Below are 16,905 nucleotides of genomic sequence, written 5' to 3'. Positions count from 1 at the left end.
GAAGCTTTATCCACAGTGGGTCCACTCAAAGGGCTTTTGACCAGTGTGGATTCTCTCACGCAAGGTTAGACTGCCTTTTTGCCTGAAGGATTTTCCACAGCCCTGACACTCACAGACCCTCTGCCTCACTCCAGGTGAATCTTCCTGTAGTGTCTTTGACTCTGGGGATTTTTGTTCCAGCTTCTCTCTTCTGAAAGGGTTCTGGAAATCCCTTTCAGAATCCTGCGGCCTCGGAGTGAACATGTTTGTGTTGGGCTTCTGTCCTCACGTGCACTGAAAAATGCTACATTTGGGGCATATCTGCCACGGCAATCCAGCAGGGTAGCTGTTGGAAATCCAAACATGTCCACGCCTGTTGTATGACCTTCATCACCACCTCTTCAAATGATTCTTCCATGGGCTGTTCTTGAACACCACAGTGGCGCTTGCCCACAGACAAACAGAGGCTAGCACGAGCCAATAGCAGTGCCAGCACAAGCGGACCAAACTACAACTCCCAGGAGCCCGTTTGTTTGTTTATTTTATGTATTTATTCATTCATTCATTCATTCATTCGTTCATTCATTCACTTCATTTATTTATTTTTTTTTTTTAAGTAGGCTCCAGACTTGAACTAGCAACCCTGAGAATTCAATTGAAAGTTGCATGCTCTTTGGGGCGCCTGGGTGGCGCAGTCGGTTAAGCGTCCGACTTCAGCCAGGTCACGATCTCGCGGTCTGTGAGTTCGAGCCCCGCGTCAGGCTCTGGGCTGATGGCTCGGAGCCTGGAGCCTGTTTCCAATTCTGTGTGTCTCCCTCTCTCTCTGCCCCTTCCCTGTTCATGCTCTGTCTCTCTCTGTCCCAAAAAATAAATAAAAAACGTTGAAAAAAAAAAATTAAAAAAAAAAAAAAAAAAAGAAAGTTGCATGCTCTACTAACTGAGCCAGCCACGCTCCCCCATATTGTATATTTAAAAAAATACTTATCTTGGGGGTGCCTGGGTGGCTCAGCCAGTTAAGCGTCTGACTTCGGCTCAGGTCATGAGCTCATGGTTCGTGGGTTTGAGTCCCGTATCGGGCTTCTGTGCTGACACTCAGAGCCTGGAGCCTGCTTCGCATTCTGTGATTTCCTTTCTTTCTGCCCCTCCCCTGCTCATGCTCTGTCTCTCTCTCTCTCAGAAATAATAAACATTAAAAAAAAAAATACCTTTCCTGGGGCACCTGGGTGGCTCAGTCAGTTAAACGTCCCACTTTGGCTCAGGTCATGATCTTGCGGATTGTGAGTTCATGCCCCGCATCTGGCTCTGTGCTGATAGCTCGGAGCCTGGAATCTGCTTCGGATTTTGTGTCCCCCTCTCTCTCCCTCTACCCACTCTCACGTTCTGTCTCTCTCTCAAAAATGAAGAAACATTGGGGCGCCTGGGTGGCGCAGTCGGTTAAGTGTCCGACTTCAGCCAGGTCACGATCTCGCGGTCCATGAGTTCGAGCCCCGCGTCAAGCTCTGGGCTGATGGCTCGGAGCCTGGAGCCTGTTTCCGATTCTGTGTCTCCCTCTCTCTCTGCCCCTCCCCCGTTCATGCTCTGTCTCTCTCTGTCCCAAAAATAAATAAAAAAGCGTTGAAAAAAAAATTAAAAAAAAAAAATGAAGAAACATTAAAATTTTTAAGACCTATAGTTATTTATTTTGAGAGAAAGAGATGGCAAGAATGGGGGAGGGGCAGAGAGAGGAAGAGATAGAATCCCAAACATGCTCCACACTGCCAGCACAGAACCCGACACGGGGCTCAAACCCACGAAACCATGAGATCACGACCTGAGCCAAAACCAAGAGTCCGACGCTTAACCGACTGAGCCAGCAATGCTCATCTTTCAACATTAAAGTGGCTATGAAAACTGGAAACGTGGAAACATGGAAGCAATTTGGGGAATAAGAGAATTATATCTTCCATCTCATGCTCCCCTGGGCACACACTGAAATCCATTGAAAGAGCAGCATGGGCCTCCTGTGCTATGATGCTTGTTTTTCACATTTTCATTCCTTTGCTGGGCAGGTATAGTTGAATTTGCATTAGTTACACATGCAAGTGATGCATGTCCTTAAGACTCTACAGATGTGTTTCCACCTCTTTTCTTCTGGGGCTCACTTGACCTGTCCTGTCTGCTTCATTCTTCCCTGTCTATGGACAGCTTTGGTGGGTCCGTGGCAAGCCATGTCCATGGAAAAAATAGCAGCCTCAGCTCCTTAGTTCGGATGAGCAACCCGAATTCCAGCTTCCAGGAGAGAAAAGCTGATTGACCGAGCCTGGGTTAGGTGTCCGCGGGTCCATCCAGCTCTGCTCTGTGGCATAAAGTCACATAGCACAGATGTGGATTCTGGGGTCCCACCTCTGTGGGAAGGGAGCAGTTTCTTAGAGAAAGAGGTCATGATAGGATGGAAAGGTACCCCAAAAGGTGTCAGCTGTAGAAGCAAAAAGGAGCAGCCATAGAAATATATTTTATAAATATTTCTTGACTACCTGACTGTGTGCCAGGCAGTATTCAAGGCCAGGACTTGGCTAATTTTTTCTGAAAAGAGTTGGATAGTATATTTTAGGCTTTCTGGCCACATCTAGTATCTCTTGCATATTCTTCTTTGTTTGTTTTTGTAACTCTTTTAAAAAATATATAAAAGCCATTTTTTACACATGGACCATACAGAAACAAGCTGTGGGCTGGTTTGGGCCATGTGTGCCGAGTTCTAGGTTCTGGGAATAGAGCAGTAATTGAAACAAAAATCTCTACCCTCTTGAGGTTCAACATTGTATTAGGGGAGAGAAATGCAACAGATAGGATAACGAAGTCAATTTGATAATATAGTAGAAGATGTAAGTTTTATAAAGAAAAATAAAGCAGGGGCGCCTGGGTGGCTCAGTCGGTTAAGCGTCTGACTTTGGCTCAGGTCATGATCTCGCGGTTCGTGGGTTCGAGCCCCGCGTCAGGCTCTGTGCTAACAGCTCGGAGCCTGGAGCCTGCTTTGGATTCTGCGTCTCCCTCTCTCTCTGTTCCCTCCCCTGCTCTCACGCTGTCTCTCTCTCTTTCTGTCAAAAATAAATAAAGATGAAAAAAGAAAAAGCAAGCAATATTCAGTAGGAAGATGAGGGAAGGTTACCTGTGAGCAAAGACTCGTTGAAGGTGAGGAAACTGTCCCAGGCAGAGGGAATAGCAAAGGCCATGAGATGAGAATGTGCTTGGGAGGCTCCAAGAACGACCAGGACACCAGTGTGGCTGGAGAGAAGTAAACAGGGGTGGAAGTAGTAGGAGGTGAGGTCAGAGAGAACCTGGGAATCCAAGTACTTAGGGACTTGGAGGCCATAGTGAGGACTTTGGCTTTCCCTCAAAGTGAGAAGACAAGTCCATTGGAGTTTTTGAGCAGAGGGGTGATCATCTGATTTATGTTTTTAAAAGGATCCCTCTGGCTGCTACTAGCCTGTGGAGGGGGCAAGGATGGGAGCAGGGAGGCCAGGTAGGAGGCTACCGAAAAATCCAGATGAGAGGTGATGGTGGTTTAAACCAGGGTGGAAATCAGGGCACCTGGGTGGCCCAGTCAGTTAAGTGTCTGACCTCGGCTTAGGTCATGATCTCATGGTTCGTGAGTTTGAGCCCCACGTCGGGCTCTATGCTGACACCTTAGAGCCTGGAGCCTGCTTTGGATTTTGTGTCTCCCTCTCTCTCTTCCCCTCCCCTGCTCACTTACTCACACGTGTGCTTGCTTGCTCGCTCTCTCAAAAATAAACAAACATTTAAAAAAATTTGAAACTTGGGTGGAAATCCATGAACAGCCATGAGAGGCCATGTCTGTGTGGACAGAGTTTGGGGAAACAGTTTGCATCTAAGATAGAACAGGGGTCTCAGCCCTGCCTGTCAGAGCTCCTCCATTCTAAAGCTTCCAGGGGGCTTTCCTGCCCTTCTCTCTGCGTCTCTCCTCCACCTGCCACCGCAGCCCCTCTGTGTGACTTTGAGCTTCTGCTCCCAAAGCAGGTCATGTCATAAGTCAGGGGTTGTAGACCTGCTACTCTTGGGTTAATCGTCCATCTCTGTTGGCTGTGGGGTGGGGAGGGAAGGATCAGATGGTACACACAGAGCTGCTGTCCCAACAGAAGCCATGGGCACCCTATCTTGCTTCAGAAGGAGGCTGTGGACAGGTGGGACTTTGGCGCCTTGGCCTGTCCGACATTCAGTACTCCCGTCCTCCTTTTATGTCACATGCACTGAGTGCCTACTCTGTCAGGAGCCAGGGATACAGCAGCAAATCAGACGTGGTCCTTCCTTGAGGAACTCACGGTTTGGGGAAAACTGACATGGAAACAAAAACAAGTCACTTCAGTCCCCTGGGAGACTTGCTGTAGCAGAGGTCTACAGGTGGCCTGGTGATGGTGGGGGAGGCAGGGTGGATAGGGAGTGCTAGATTAGCTTGCTCTGGAAAAGTGACTTCCCAGTTTTCTCCAGCCGTGGAGCCCGTTTTCCACACTGAAATCTCACCTGGATCCCCAGCATGTCTAACTGGTGAAAGAGTAGTTGCATGTGGTTGAACTGGAGAGTAGGAAGCCCAGATAGCTCCTCAGAAAGCCTCCCTGTCGCTGCCCATGGGCTCTGGGGACAGCCCCCTGGCCACCCAGAATTCTGTGGAAGAGCAGGGTAGGGAGGAGAGGTGTGGCAGCCAGGGCGAGGTAGGGTTAGGTAGGCGGTTCAGAAGAGAACTTTGAAGGCTGGGAATACCTGCCTGGGGAATGGGAGAAGGGCTTTTGCATAATCAGCAGGACAGTGACTTAATGAGCTGGATGAGTCGGGGAGACCATGGTCTGGAGGAGTCTTTCACATCGCCCGCCTTCCTGGACACAGGGAAAATGTGTTCCGGCAAGACCGGGGGGCCCGGCCAGATGCCACCAAAGTGCTTATCATCATCACTGACGGGGAAGCCACTGACTCAGATCAGAACATTGACTCAGCCAAAGACATCATCCGCTACATCATTGGGGTACGGACCCTGGCCCCTGGCTTGTCCCCTCTTTCCTCTCCTGTTCCTGAACCCCCACTCCCCTTTCTCCTTGGGGCCAGGGCTTTGTGAAAATATTAGAAAATTGGTCTGTGATTCTGGGAATGCCAGCTCTCCACTCTTTACTCCCTCACAGATCGGAAAGCATTTTGAAACCAAGGAAAGTCAGGAAACGCTCCACAAGTTTGCCTCAAAACCTGCAAAGGAGTTTGTAAAGATTCTGGCCACGTTCGAGAAGCTTAAAGATCTGTTCACTGAGCTGCAAAAGAAGATCTATGCCATTGAGGGTGAGTGGCAGACCCGGGGAGAGAGAGTCTGGGAAGTTGTTTACAGAAACACTTCTGGGACATCAGACTAGAGACACAGTAATAATAATGAGCGCTTATGGAGTATCTAACGCTGTGTCAAGAGCTCTCCTGGAATAGGACCTCAGGAGGAAATTTAGGAGAGGATGCTTTAAGGACCAGCCTCTGTTTCCCTCTGAAATGCCATCTTCTTTGGAAAGCTCAGCTTGGTCTGGGGTGGAGCGAGAATAGACCCCTATTTTGCTGGTGTCAACCGAGGGCTCTGGAAAGACTATAATTCCGCCCCCTCCTCTGCCAGCTCCCTCATTTTTACTTATCTTCAAATTACTTAAGACAGGCAAGTGGACAGCGGCTGAGCGCAGGGAGCCCATGGGCCCTCTTGGCCCAGAATAAAAGGTTATGACTGTAGCCTCTGGATAGAACACTTGCCTTGGAAGGGTAATTCCCCAGGAATCCTAGTCTGCTGAAAGGTACATGATTCTTTCTGGGAAGGCCCCTTTGCTAGGACACAGGCTCGGTGTTCAGTTCAGTTGAAGAAGCAATGTATATACGATTTTTAAAATATTTATTTATTTTTGAGAGACAGAGTGAGACAGAGCACGAGCAGGGGAGGGGCAGAGAGAGAAGGAGACACAGAATCTGAAGCAGCCTCCAGGCTCTGAGTAAGGCGTCAGCCCAGAGCCTGACGCGAGGCTTGAACCCACGAACCGTGAGATCATGACCTGAGCCGAAGTCAGACGCTCAGCCGACTGAGCCACCCAGGCTCCCCGAAGCTATGTATATATAACGGGATTGAGTAGACCACTCAAGAATCCACTCTGTTGGGGGGCCTGGGTGGCTCAGTTAGTTAAGTGTCTGACTCTGGATTTTGACTCAGGTCACGATCGTGAGTTTGAGCCCCTCATCAGGCTCCAGGCTAACAGTGTGGAGCCTGCTTCGGATTCTCTCTCTTCCCCTCTCTCTCTCTCTCTCTGCCCCTCCCTACTCTTTCTCTCCCTCTCTCAAAATAAATAAATAAACTTAAAAAAAAAAAAAAAAAAAAAGAATCCGTTCTGCCTATGCTGTGTGACCTCAGCCAGGTCAGTTTCTCTCCCTGAGGCTCTTTCTCTGCTGAATGGGGATAATACCAATCTCACAGCACTGGAAGGTTTAACTGTTGTTTTAGTTTCCTAGGGCTGCTGTAACAGAGTACCAAAAACTGAGTGGCTTAAAGCAACAGAAATTTACCATCTTGCAGTTCTGGAGGCCAGAAGTCAGAAATGAAGTGTTCGGCAGGGGCGTGCTCTTTCTGATGGTTCTAGGAGAGAGTGCTTCCTTGCCTCTCCTAACTTCCAGTGTTCGCCCACAGTCCCTAGCATCCCTTGGCTTGTAGCTGCATCCCTCCTGCCACCTGGCCATCTTCTCTCTGTGTGTGTCTGTCTCTCTGTGTCCAAATTTCCCTTTTTTATAAGGACACCAGTCATATTGGATCAAAGCCTACCCCGATGACTTCATTTTAGTTTAATTACACTGCAAAGACCTTATTTCCAGACAAGGCCACATTCTGAAGTACTAGGGGTTAGAACGTGAAAATATCTTTTTTTACAGAACACAGTTCAGGCCCTAACCACTGCTTAGCAAAGTGCTTGGTACCTCGTAGGCTGTGTACAAATCGAGCTCTGATCCCCTATCCTGGCCTGCCTTTCCTCATGCTCCAGATCATATTTTATTTTATTTTATTTTATTTTATTTTATTTTATTCTATTCTATTCTATTCTATCTTATTTTATTTTATTATTATTTTTTTTAATCCTAAAGCTGTTTGTTGGGATAGTTCCCCACTCATGTTGACTCGGGGCTTTTAGTGCTGCTTCCATCTGAAGGAGCATCCTTCCGTGAGCCTTGCTTGTCCTTCTGTCGGCTGGCACAGGACGGCGGAGCAGCCCCCAGACAGCACCACGGTCTGCACGTGGCTGAACATGGTCGTGATTTTTTGTAGCGTGCTGGGCACTTCACGCCCGTGAAGCAGGAGTTGGGGCTCTGCGCCAGGCGCTGCTTCTTGGGCTTCCTCTCCTCCTCTTCCGGGGACGGGGGCAGGAGGTCCTTCGCGAGAGGCATGTTCTCTTGGGCAGGTCAGCACTGCCAGAAAGTCTCCAGATCGTATTTCAGACGTCACTGCCTCTGACAAGCTCTCACTGAACTCGAGTCTAGGTTGGGTGTCGCGGTAACGGCTGTGTGTTCCCTATCCTGGCCCCCGAGACTTCCGTTGTATTGAATCATCAGCTCCGTGTCTGCCTCCCACGCCACACTGTGAGGTCTGTCATGGCAAGCATTGTGTCTGCCTTTTGACCGTTGTATCCGTGGCACCAAATATTTAGTTGTTCTAAACATTTATTAAGAGTGAATGAACAAATCTTCACAGTAATCAGTGCGTTTCTTGAAAGCTTACAGGTAATAGACAGTTTATCTGTATCATTTAATTCATCGCTCTCAGGAGCCTTGCAAGGCTGGTGGGATGATTTTCATTGTATTAATTCATGCTTGCACCAACCAGGTACCGGGGGCCGTGAGCAAGGCACTCAGGGGTAGTGTCAACATGGAGCTCATATTCGGGTTGGATAAACAAAAACCAAACAGGATAATTAGAGATGATGATAAGTGTTATAAAGAAAATGAATAAGTTGGATAGAAAGGTTTATGGGGGAGTGGGGGGAGCCACTATAGATAGGCTTTTCAAGGAAGGCCTTTCTAGATGCCTTTTTGTTTTCTTTAATGGAGGTGAAATTCACTCTGAGATGACATTTGAGCCAAGACACGAAAGATGAGAATCAAACAGCCATGTGAGGAATGTGGGCAAAGAGCCTTATCATCAGTTCAGGGGCCTGGAGGTGGGGGATGGGCAGGCAAGCTGGAGGAACAGAAAAAGGTCACGGTGATAGCAGTGTGGTGAGTAAATGAGAGAAAGTTGGAGAGAGAGGCAAGGGGCTTCCATTTCTTCATCAGTAGCTTGGGTTTTAATCTAAAGAGTGACGGCAGGGGTGCCTGGGTGGCTCAGTCGGTTAAGCATCCAACTCTTGATTTCAGCTCAGGTCATGATCTCATGGTTTGTGGGTTTGAGCCCTGAGTTGGGCTCTGTGCTGAGCGTGCAGAGCCTGCTTGAAATTCTTTCTCTCTCCTTCTGTCTCTCTGCCCCTCTCCCTCCTCTCTCTCTCTCAAAAATAAATAAACATTTAAAAATATGTTTTTTAAATAAACAACAAAGAGCAATGGCAAGTAATGAAGAGCTTTTTAAGAAAGGGAAATGTGTGGTCTGATAGACATTTTTAAAAAAGATTACGCCAGGGGAGCCTGGGTGGCTTGGTGGGTTAAGCGTCTAACTCTTGGTTTCCACTCGGGTCATGATCTCACAGTTCGTGAGTTCAAGCCCCACCTCGGGCTCCTTGCTGTCAGTGCAGAGCCCGCTTGGGATTCTCTCTCCCTCTCTCCCTGGCCCTCCCCCTCTTGTTCTCTCTCTCTCTCTCTCTCTCTCTATCTCAAAATAACTAAATAAATAAACGTTAAAAATTAAAAAAAAAGAAAGATTACTCCAGCTTGCTCTGTGGAAAATAGACATGACAAGAAGAAAGAAGTCAGAGACCAAGTAAGTAGGCTGCTGCAGTAGCCAGGCAAGGGAGGAGAGTGGCTTGGACGCTCGTGGCGGCAATACTGACCCTTCAGAGAAGGGGGCAGATGCATTGAAGGTAGAACCATCTTGACTTGGTGATGTGTTGGAGGAACAACAGGAAGGGGAGAATCAGTCTGGTTCGCCAGGAGGGGTGGGAGCTCCAGCCCTTGCGGCGGAGAAGCCTGAGTGGGAACAGAACTCCAGGGCTCCATCTTGGCCGTGCCGAGTCTGGGGCTCGTGCACTTTCACATCAGACTCTGCCTAAGTCACTGCCCAGTCTGACTGTGATGTGGGCTCTTCCTTCTGTGTCCGAAGGTCGGTCCCATGCTTCTTTCTCAGTCCTTTCTCCAGTATCACTGTCCCTGCTGCTCCCTGGGGGTCCACCCATGCTCTTTACCTTGTCCCCCAGGCACGAGCAAACAGGACCTGACATCCTTCAACATGGAGCTGTCCTCCAGTGGGATCAGCGCTGACCTCAGCCAGGTGAGTGGCGGGCCTGAAGCAGGGGGCTGGCGGACGTTATGGGAATGTGGCTGAGCCCGCTCGTCTCCTTCCCTGGGCAGGGTCATGGTGTCGTGGGGGCAGTCGGAGCCAAGGATTGGGCTGGGGGCTTTCTAGACATGGATGCCAAACTGCAGGATGATAGATTTGTTGGGAATGAACCGCTGACACCAGAAGCAAGAGCAGGATATTTAGGTAAGTACTTTTCTTTTCTGCTGGGTTCTTTTGATCTTAGGGGCCAGAGTCACTGAGACCAACTTTCAAAATAATAATGAAAGCAATTAAGCAAGCAGCATGAGCAAACTCAGAGTTTAAATATAGCCGTAACATTCTTAATTTTTCCCCTAGTAGCCCCTCTGCTGTGTAGTAATCATGTTTTTAGTTTCTGTATTTTATGATGGTTAGACAGCGGGTTTTTAAAAAATTTTTTTAATGTTTATTTATTTTTGCAAGAGAGAGTGAGAGTGAGAGTGTGCAAAAGGGGGAGGGGGAGAGAGAGACGCAGAATCCAAAGCAGGCTCCAGGCTCTGAGCTGTCAGCACAGAGCCAGACGCAGGGCTCGAGCTCAGAAACCGTGAGATCTGAGCCAAAGTCAGACGCTTAGCTGACTGAGCTACCCAGGTAACCCTGACGCTTGGACATCTTGAGGCCTTATGAATCCTGGAGAGACTGCCCCTGCCAGGGCTAGCTAGTTCCCACAGAGAGTAAACAAGTGACCTGTGAGCAGGCCTTCCACATGCCAACCAGCCAGCCCTGAGCCTGTATTCCCAACCACCTCCTTTACCATAACTTTCACACACCAAGCCCATATTCTCCCTGACCTAAATCTCTAGTCAGCCAAGGACCAGCTCTATAGACCAGAGCCGGCCAACATTGTTCAAACCATGCCATCCTAAGCTTGCTCAAGCTGGCCTCTGCTACCTCACATTCCTTCCTACCAAAAGCACAATAAGGGCTCTGGGCCATTTTCTCCTCTCTCCTTCTGCTTCCTCACTGACCCTGGTGCTTCTGCCACGTGGCCCTGCATGGCCTGTCGTGCCCATGCCTCTTGCTATGGAGAGCTGTGCAGAATAAACTTCTTTCAATGGCAGCGAACCTCTCTGTGTCATCTTTGCATCTTACCCATAAATTAAATCCCGGGTACATTTTTTTTTTTTTTAACATTTACTTATTATTGAGAGATAGAGACAGACAGAGCATGAGCATTGGAGGGGCAGAGAGAGGGGGAGACACAGAATCCGAAGCAGGCTCAAGGCTCTGAGTTGTCAGCACAGAGTCCGATGCGCGGCTCGAACCCACAAACCATAATATCATGGCCTGAGCTGGAGTCAGACGCTTAACCGCCTGAGCCACCCAGGTGCCCCTTTCATCTACCCTTCTGAGGGAGACTGCTCTCCACAATTTTTTCTTTTTTCTTTCGATATTCTTTACTGAGTATTATGTGTCAGGCACTGTTTTCTTGTTGTTTCCTTTTTTTATTTTAGAGAGAGCGAGCGAGCGAGTGAGCATGTGAGTCGGGGAGAGGGACAGAGGGAGAGAAAGAGAATCTTAAGCAGGTTCCATGCTCAGTGCGGCACCTGATGCAGGGCTCGATCCCCCGACCCTGGGATCGTGATCTGAGCCAAAATCAAGAGTTGGGCGCTTGGGGCACCTGGGTGGCTCACTCGGTTAAGCATCCAACTTCTGCTCAGGTCATGATCTCATCGTTCATGAGTTCGAGCCCCACGTCAGACCCTGTGCTAACAGCTCAGAGCCTGGAGCCTGCTTTGGATTCTATGTCTCCCTCTCTTTCAGTCCCTCCCCTGCTCACACTCTGTTGGTCTCTCTCTCTCAAAAATAAATAAACCGTAAAAAAAAATTTTTTTTTAAGTTGGACACTCAACCAACCGAGCCATTTGCATCAGGGGCATCAGGCATCACACAGGTGCCCCTGCCAGGGACTGTTCTAAGTGCATGGGATGTATTGACATATTTTATCTTAGTTTATCTCATTTTATTCTTATAACAACACTGCGAGTATTTTTATTACCTTTATTTTATAGATGAAGGAGCTGAGCCCAGGAGAGTTTAAATAACTTGCCCAGGGTCACAAAACTAGTAGGTGGAACCCAGGTAGTGTAGCCCCAAAGTCTGTGCTGGTAACCACCACACTTACCCTATAGCTTCTACCCTAGTGCCTTCAGGGTGCTTTTGTGTCCCCCAGTATACTGCAAGCTAGCTGGCAGTTTCACTCACTGAAGAAGAAATAACCCGAAGTTTAATCTCTAGTTAAGCACCTGTCACACTAGACACACACACACACACACACACACTCACACTGCATATATATATATATATAGTCTCCCTTACCATATATATATATATGGAGAGAGAGGGAGGGAGGGACAGAGGGATGTGATTATAGATGTATATATACATATATATATACGTATATATATGTATATTTTATATGTATATATAGGTATATGATTGTGTATGTATAACTTTGTGCCAACTATACTTCAAAAAGAAAAAAAGAAAACTTTCAACTCCTGCTAAAAAAATAAAAATAAAAAATAAATATAATCTTGGGTGCCTGTGATGCCACTATCCTTCAGATCTTAGTTTAGATATCACTAGCATAGCACAGCATTTTATATCCGTGGTCTTCTTTAATCCTCAAAACCACCTTATGAGGTTCTTATTATCCCATTATTTAGATGAGAAAACTGAGTCTATGGCTATACCACCCTGAACGCGCCCGATCTCGTCTGATCTCGGAAGCTAAGCAGGGTCGGGCCTGGTTAGTACTTGGATGGGAGACGAGAAAACTGAGCCTCAGTGGCAAGGCATAATCGATTCAAGATCACACAGCTAGGAAGTATCAGCACAAGGAATAATAACCTCGTCTCTGATTTCAAAGGACAAGTTCCTAACCCCTGTGCTTCAGGAATGTTCACGAATGAATGGGAAAGTGGTTCAGCCTCTTCGCCCTTCCTGTCTGTGCCATATCATCTCGGTTGTCTTTGTTTTCTCACTCACTTGCAACTACTCTAAGCAGAGAAGATGAAATTGAGTCAGTCATCTCTTGAATCAGAGCATTCCTACTAGGTGGATCTTGGCTCGAGCCCAATCCCTGGTCCGGTTTCCTGCAGCATTTCCTCAGACATTCCAGCAACGAGAAAAACCTTGCCGCACACACTAGCAATGAAGTAGGAAGATAGCCTGGAGTGATAACTTCAAACAAATTTTTTCCGGTCTCCTGCTCTATTTTTATAAAAATTTTTTTTTTCAACATTTTTTATTTATTTTTGGGACAGAGAGAGACAGAGCATGAACGGGGGAGGGGCAGAGAGAGAGGGAGACACAGAATCGGAAACAGGCTCCAGGCTCCGAGCCATCAGCCCAGAGCCTGACGCGGGGCTCGAACTCACGGACCGCAAGATCGTGACCTGGCTGAAGTCGGACGCTTAACCGACTGCGCCACCCAGGCGCCCCTCCTGCTCTATTTTTAATGTCTGCGCAGATTTTGCACTCTTCTTGCTAATATATCTCATTGTGTTTTTTGATTTTTAAGAAGTGTAGGGGTGCCTGGATGGCTCAGTTAGTTAAGCTTCTGACTCTTGATCTCGGCGCAGGTCATGATCTCACAGTTCATGAGATGGAGCCCTGTGTCGGGCTCTGCACTGGTCGAGATTCTCTCTCTTTCTCTCTCTCTCTCTCCCTCTGCCCCTCCTCTGCTCCCGATCTCTCTCTCTCTCTCTCAAAACAATAAAGTAAAAACAACAACAACAAGTCAAATGTGTAGTCTCCCTTACCAACCTTCAGGTCAGCTGAGCCTCGGGAAGATGCGCCATGGTTACCCTGTTCTGCATGGCTGCTCTTTCCTTGCATGTTGTCCACAGTTTGACAAATGCAACCTTCGACCAGGATGGCGGGATTTGTGCCACGAGAAGCATGTGGCTGCTCTTCTCAGGAGAAGGTTCTCTGACTGTTTCAATGTAGCTTTGCTACTAACCCAGTTTTCCAGTCTCTGCCCTGTTTGCCCCTGGGTTTTACCTTTTTGCAGCAGCCATTGTGTTCCTAATTCCAAGCACCAGCCCCCTCCCATTCTCTCATTCTTTCCCCCCATCCCACAGGTTACACTGTGACCTGGCTGCCCTCCGACAAAACGCTCACATCGCTGCTGGCGGTTGGAGCCCCCAGATACCAGCATGTGGGGCGGGTGCTGCTGTTCCAGGAGCTGAAGGGCAGAGGACACTGGAGCCAGGTCCAGAAAATAGACGGGATCCAGGTGAGCATGGCCCTAGGGGATCAGGGACGCATGGGGCACTGGTCATGCTCCCTGCCGTCTGCTAGCAGGCCCTATGCCAAGCACTGTTAGGTTCGGTCCTCACAAAGCCCTCTGAGGTAAGCTTTGTCACCTCTACTTCCCAGTTGAAGAAACTGAACCTCAGAGAACCCACCTTGTCCTAATTCATACAGGTGCTAGGTGGGGGAGTCCAGGACTTCAACCTTCATTTGAGGGATTGGAGTAAGACAAACATGGTCCAGCTGAGGGGAGGCAGGTATCCAGCTCGCAGGTGCTTCCTCGAATGTCTTCCTCTCCCTGCAGATTGGCTCTTATTTCGGTGGCGAGCTGTGTGGCGTTGACATGGACCAAGATGGGGAGACAGAGTTGCTGCTGATTGGAGCCCCCCTGTTCTATGGGGAGCAGAGGGGAGGCAGGGTGTTTGTCTACCAGAGAAAACAGGTGGGGACCAGGACCCTGACCTGAAGGGGTGGGAGAAACAGATCCCCTGGCCGATCCAGGTCCCAGCTATTCTGAAAGGCTTTCTCTGTCTGATCATGGTGAATCAGATCTTTAGAACAACCGACAGATAATCGCTGATCCTTGGGTGGGCGGGCTGTGTGCAAGTGTCAAACCTTCTATTTACACGAGACCTCATTTGGTCCTCCAAGTCACCTTTTGAGTAGCTCTGAGCTTTCTTTCATAAACGGGAGCCTTGCTGGGTCACTTTCCAAAGCCCCAAGGTCACACAGACAGCAAGGGGTGGAGCTGGGCCCTGAACCCGGGTGAGTCTGCCAGCACCATACCGATTCTTTGAGGGACCACGTCTGACCTTTCTTCAGCGTTCTTCCTGTTCACGGTGCCCCACCCTGTGAATGCTTGCAGAGTGACTGAGTGACCTGTCACTTTGCTCCTTCCCAGCTGGGGTTCGAAGTGGTCTCAGAACTGCAGGGGGATCCTGGCTACCCTCTTGGGCGATTTGGAGCAGCGATCACGGCCCTGACCGACATCAATGGGGATGAGCTGGCGGACGTGGCTGTGGGGGCCCCTCTGGAGGGGCAGGGGGCTGTGTACATCTTCAACGGGCAGCGTGGTGGGCTGAGCCCCCAGCCAAGCCAGGTGAGAGGCGCCCTGCCCGCCAACCAAAACCTCTTCCCAGGCACCCAGAAGCCTCCAAGCCCAGACCCCACTCCCCAGCCCGACTCTTCCTCCCACTCCAGCCTGTCCTCTCCCTAGCTTAGCATGAATTTTTCTCTTGGTCTCAGCGGATAGAAGGGGCCCAGGTGTTCTCAGGAATTCGGTGGTTTGGACGCTCCATTCATGGGGTGAAAGACCTTGGAGGAGATGGCTTGACAGATGTGGCTGTGGGAGCCGAAGGGCAGGTGATCATACTCAGGTAAGACGGGACTGCTAATCATCCTTGGAGCAGTTACTACGTAGCAGGACTCTTTTGGTCTTCCCCCAACCCTGTCACATAAGTACCCTTCCTATGCAGGCTTCAGGTCTTGCTCCAGTTTATTTATTTTTTTTTAATGTTTATTTTTGAGAGAGAGACACACAGAGCACAAGCTAGGAGGGGCAGAGAGAGAGGGAGACACAGAATCCGAAGCAGGACCCAGGCTCCGAGCTGTCGGCACAGAGCCCGACGTGGGGCTCAAACTCACAAACCGTGAGATCACGACGTGAGCCGAAGTCAGACACTTAGCCCACTGAGCCACCCAGGCGCCCCTGTCTTACTCCAGTTTAAACAGCTACAATTCAGTGACAGACTGGGATTTGAACCCAGGCCTGTCTGACATTAAAGATCCTGTGATGGCTTTAGAACCTGGTCACCTGGATTCAGGCTGAAGCTCTGCCATTTACTTCTTGGATGATCGCACCCCAGTCACTTAGCTTCTCAGGACCTCAGTTTCCTCATCTTTGAACTGGTGAAGACATTTCCTGTCTTGACCATATCTTCGAGTTACTGGAAGCATCATGTAACATCATATAGTGAATAGACATTTACTGAGCACCTGCTATGGAGGGCCGGGAGAGCGCAAGCGGGAGAGGGGCAGAGAGAGGGGGACAGAGATCCAAAGTGGGCTCTGTGCTGACAGGCTGACAGCAACGAGCCTGATGTGGGGCCCTAACCCACTAACCACAAGATCATGAGCTGAGCTGAGGTCGGACACTCAACCGACTGAGCCGCCTAGGCACCCTAGCACCTACTGTGTCTTAATACTGAACCAGCCATTGGGTACAGACTGTGTAGGTGGGGAAATATATAATACAAGATTAAACACACAAGTAGGTGATTGAAAATTGTGGTAAGTGCCATGGGGGAAGTGAACAGCGTTCTGTGAGACAGAAGACTAGGGGAGACTTATTCTAGATCGGGTGGCCAAGAAAGGCTTCTCTGAGGAGGTGATATTTGAGCTGGGACTTGAAAGATGAGAAGGATCCAGCCTTGCAGAAATCTGGGATGAGAGCTTTCTAGGTAGAAAGCTCAGGATGTGCTGAAGCCATAAGGCAGGCAAACGTTTAACTTGGCGGGAACGTCAACCAAGGGAGAGGGTGGGAGGAAATAAGAGTGGAGAGGCAGCCAGTGTGGCATGGATAGCAACAAGTTTGGATTTTATTCTGAATATCATGTAGCATCAGTGAAGGGTTATAAGCGTGGAAGTAGCTGCCTATGTTTTCTCTTTCTGAAAGTTCATCCTTCCGTATGGAAAGCGGATCAGAAGGTTGCTAGAAGAAACCGGGAAGCCCTAGTGAATTATAATTATTATTACCATTTCAAGGAGACAGGGACGTTGAGGTCTGCTGTCAGGAAGGAGAGTCCTCTGGACTCTGGTGGCTGGAGTCCCAGGTCTGACTGGGGACTGAAGTTGAGGCCGAGAGTGAGAGAGCTGGTGGTTTTCTGCCCTGCAGCTCCCGGCCTGTAGTAGATGTCCTCACTCTGATGTCCTTCTCCCCGGCTGAGATCCCAGTGCATGAAGTGGAATGCTCCTATTCAGCCAGTAACAAGAAGAAAGAAGGAGTTAACATCACAGTCTGTTTCCAGGTTAAGCCTATTACCCCCCAATTTCAAGGTCAGTGCCATTCTCCTGCTCCCCAGAGCAGCTGCCCACCCCAGATGCAGGCTTATGGCCCCAGGATCTGCCACCATCCAACTCCTGCCTTTTCACCCTGCCCA

At 49.0% G+C, this 16,905-nt stretch overlaps 1 protein-coding gene, 1 non-coding gene and 1 pseudogene across 5 annotated transcripts in view; 2 read left to right on the top strand and 1 right to left on the bottom strand.

Moving 5' to 3' along the window:
- The window catches only part of ITGAL (integrin subunit alpha L), a 43,461-nt gene that overhangs the window by 6,709 nt on the left and 19,847 nt on the right, over positions 1 to 16,905 (top strand). For all 4 annotated transcript variants that reach the window (XM_058711856.1, XM_058711855.1, XM_058711857.1 and 1 more), the window contains 9 exons: positions 4,855 to 4,990; positions 5,145 to 5,295; positions 9,366 to 9,439; positions 9,520 to 9,652; positions 13,576 to 13,730; positions 14,052 to 14,189; positions 14,649 to 14,846; positions 14,993 to 15,123; positions 16,641 to 16,801. In XM_058711856.1, the coding sequence (XP_058567839.1) occupies positions 4,855 to 4,990; positions 5,145 to 5,295; positions 9,366 to 9,439; positions 9,520 to 9,652; positions 13,576 to 13,730; positions 14,052 to 14,189; positions 14,649 to 14,846; positions 14,993 to 15,123; positions 16,641 to 16,801 (1,277 nt within the window). The remainder of the gene's footprint in view (positions 1 to 4,854; positions 4,991 to 5,144; positions 5,296 to 9,365; positions 9,440 to 9,519; positions 9,653 to 13,575; positions 13,731 to 14,051; positions 14,190 to 14,648; positions 14,847 to 14,992; positions 15,124 to 16,640; positions 16,802 to 16,905) is intronic.
- Positions 2,873 to 2,957, top strand: TRNAQ-UUG (transfer RNA glutamine (anticodon UUG)). Its single transcript has one exon. It is a non-coding gene; the product is annotated as a tRNA-Gln (tRNA).
- On the bottom strand, positions 7,153 to 7,421 carry LOC131501543 (small ribosomal subunit protein eS27-like; annotated as a pseudogene).

The sequence above is a fragment of the Neofelis nebulosa genome, chromosome 18, assembly GCF_028018385.1.
Source record: "Neofelis nebulosa isolate mNeoNeb1 chromosome 18, mNeoNeb1.pri, whole genome shotgun sequence".
NCBI lineage: Eukaryota > Metazoa > Chordata > Mammalia > Carnivora > Felidae > Neofelis > Neofelis nebulosa.
Note: the sequence above shows the minus strand (reverse complement) of the source record. Positions and strands in the feature narration are given on the sequence as shown.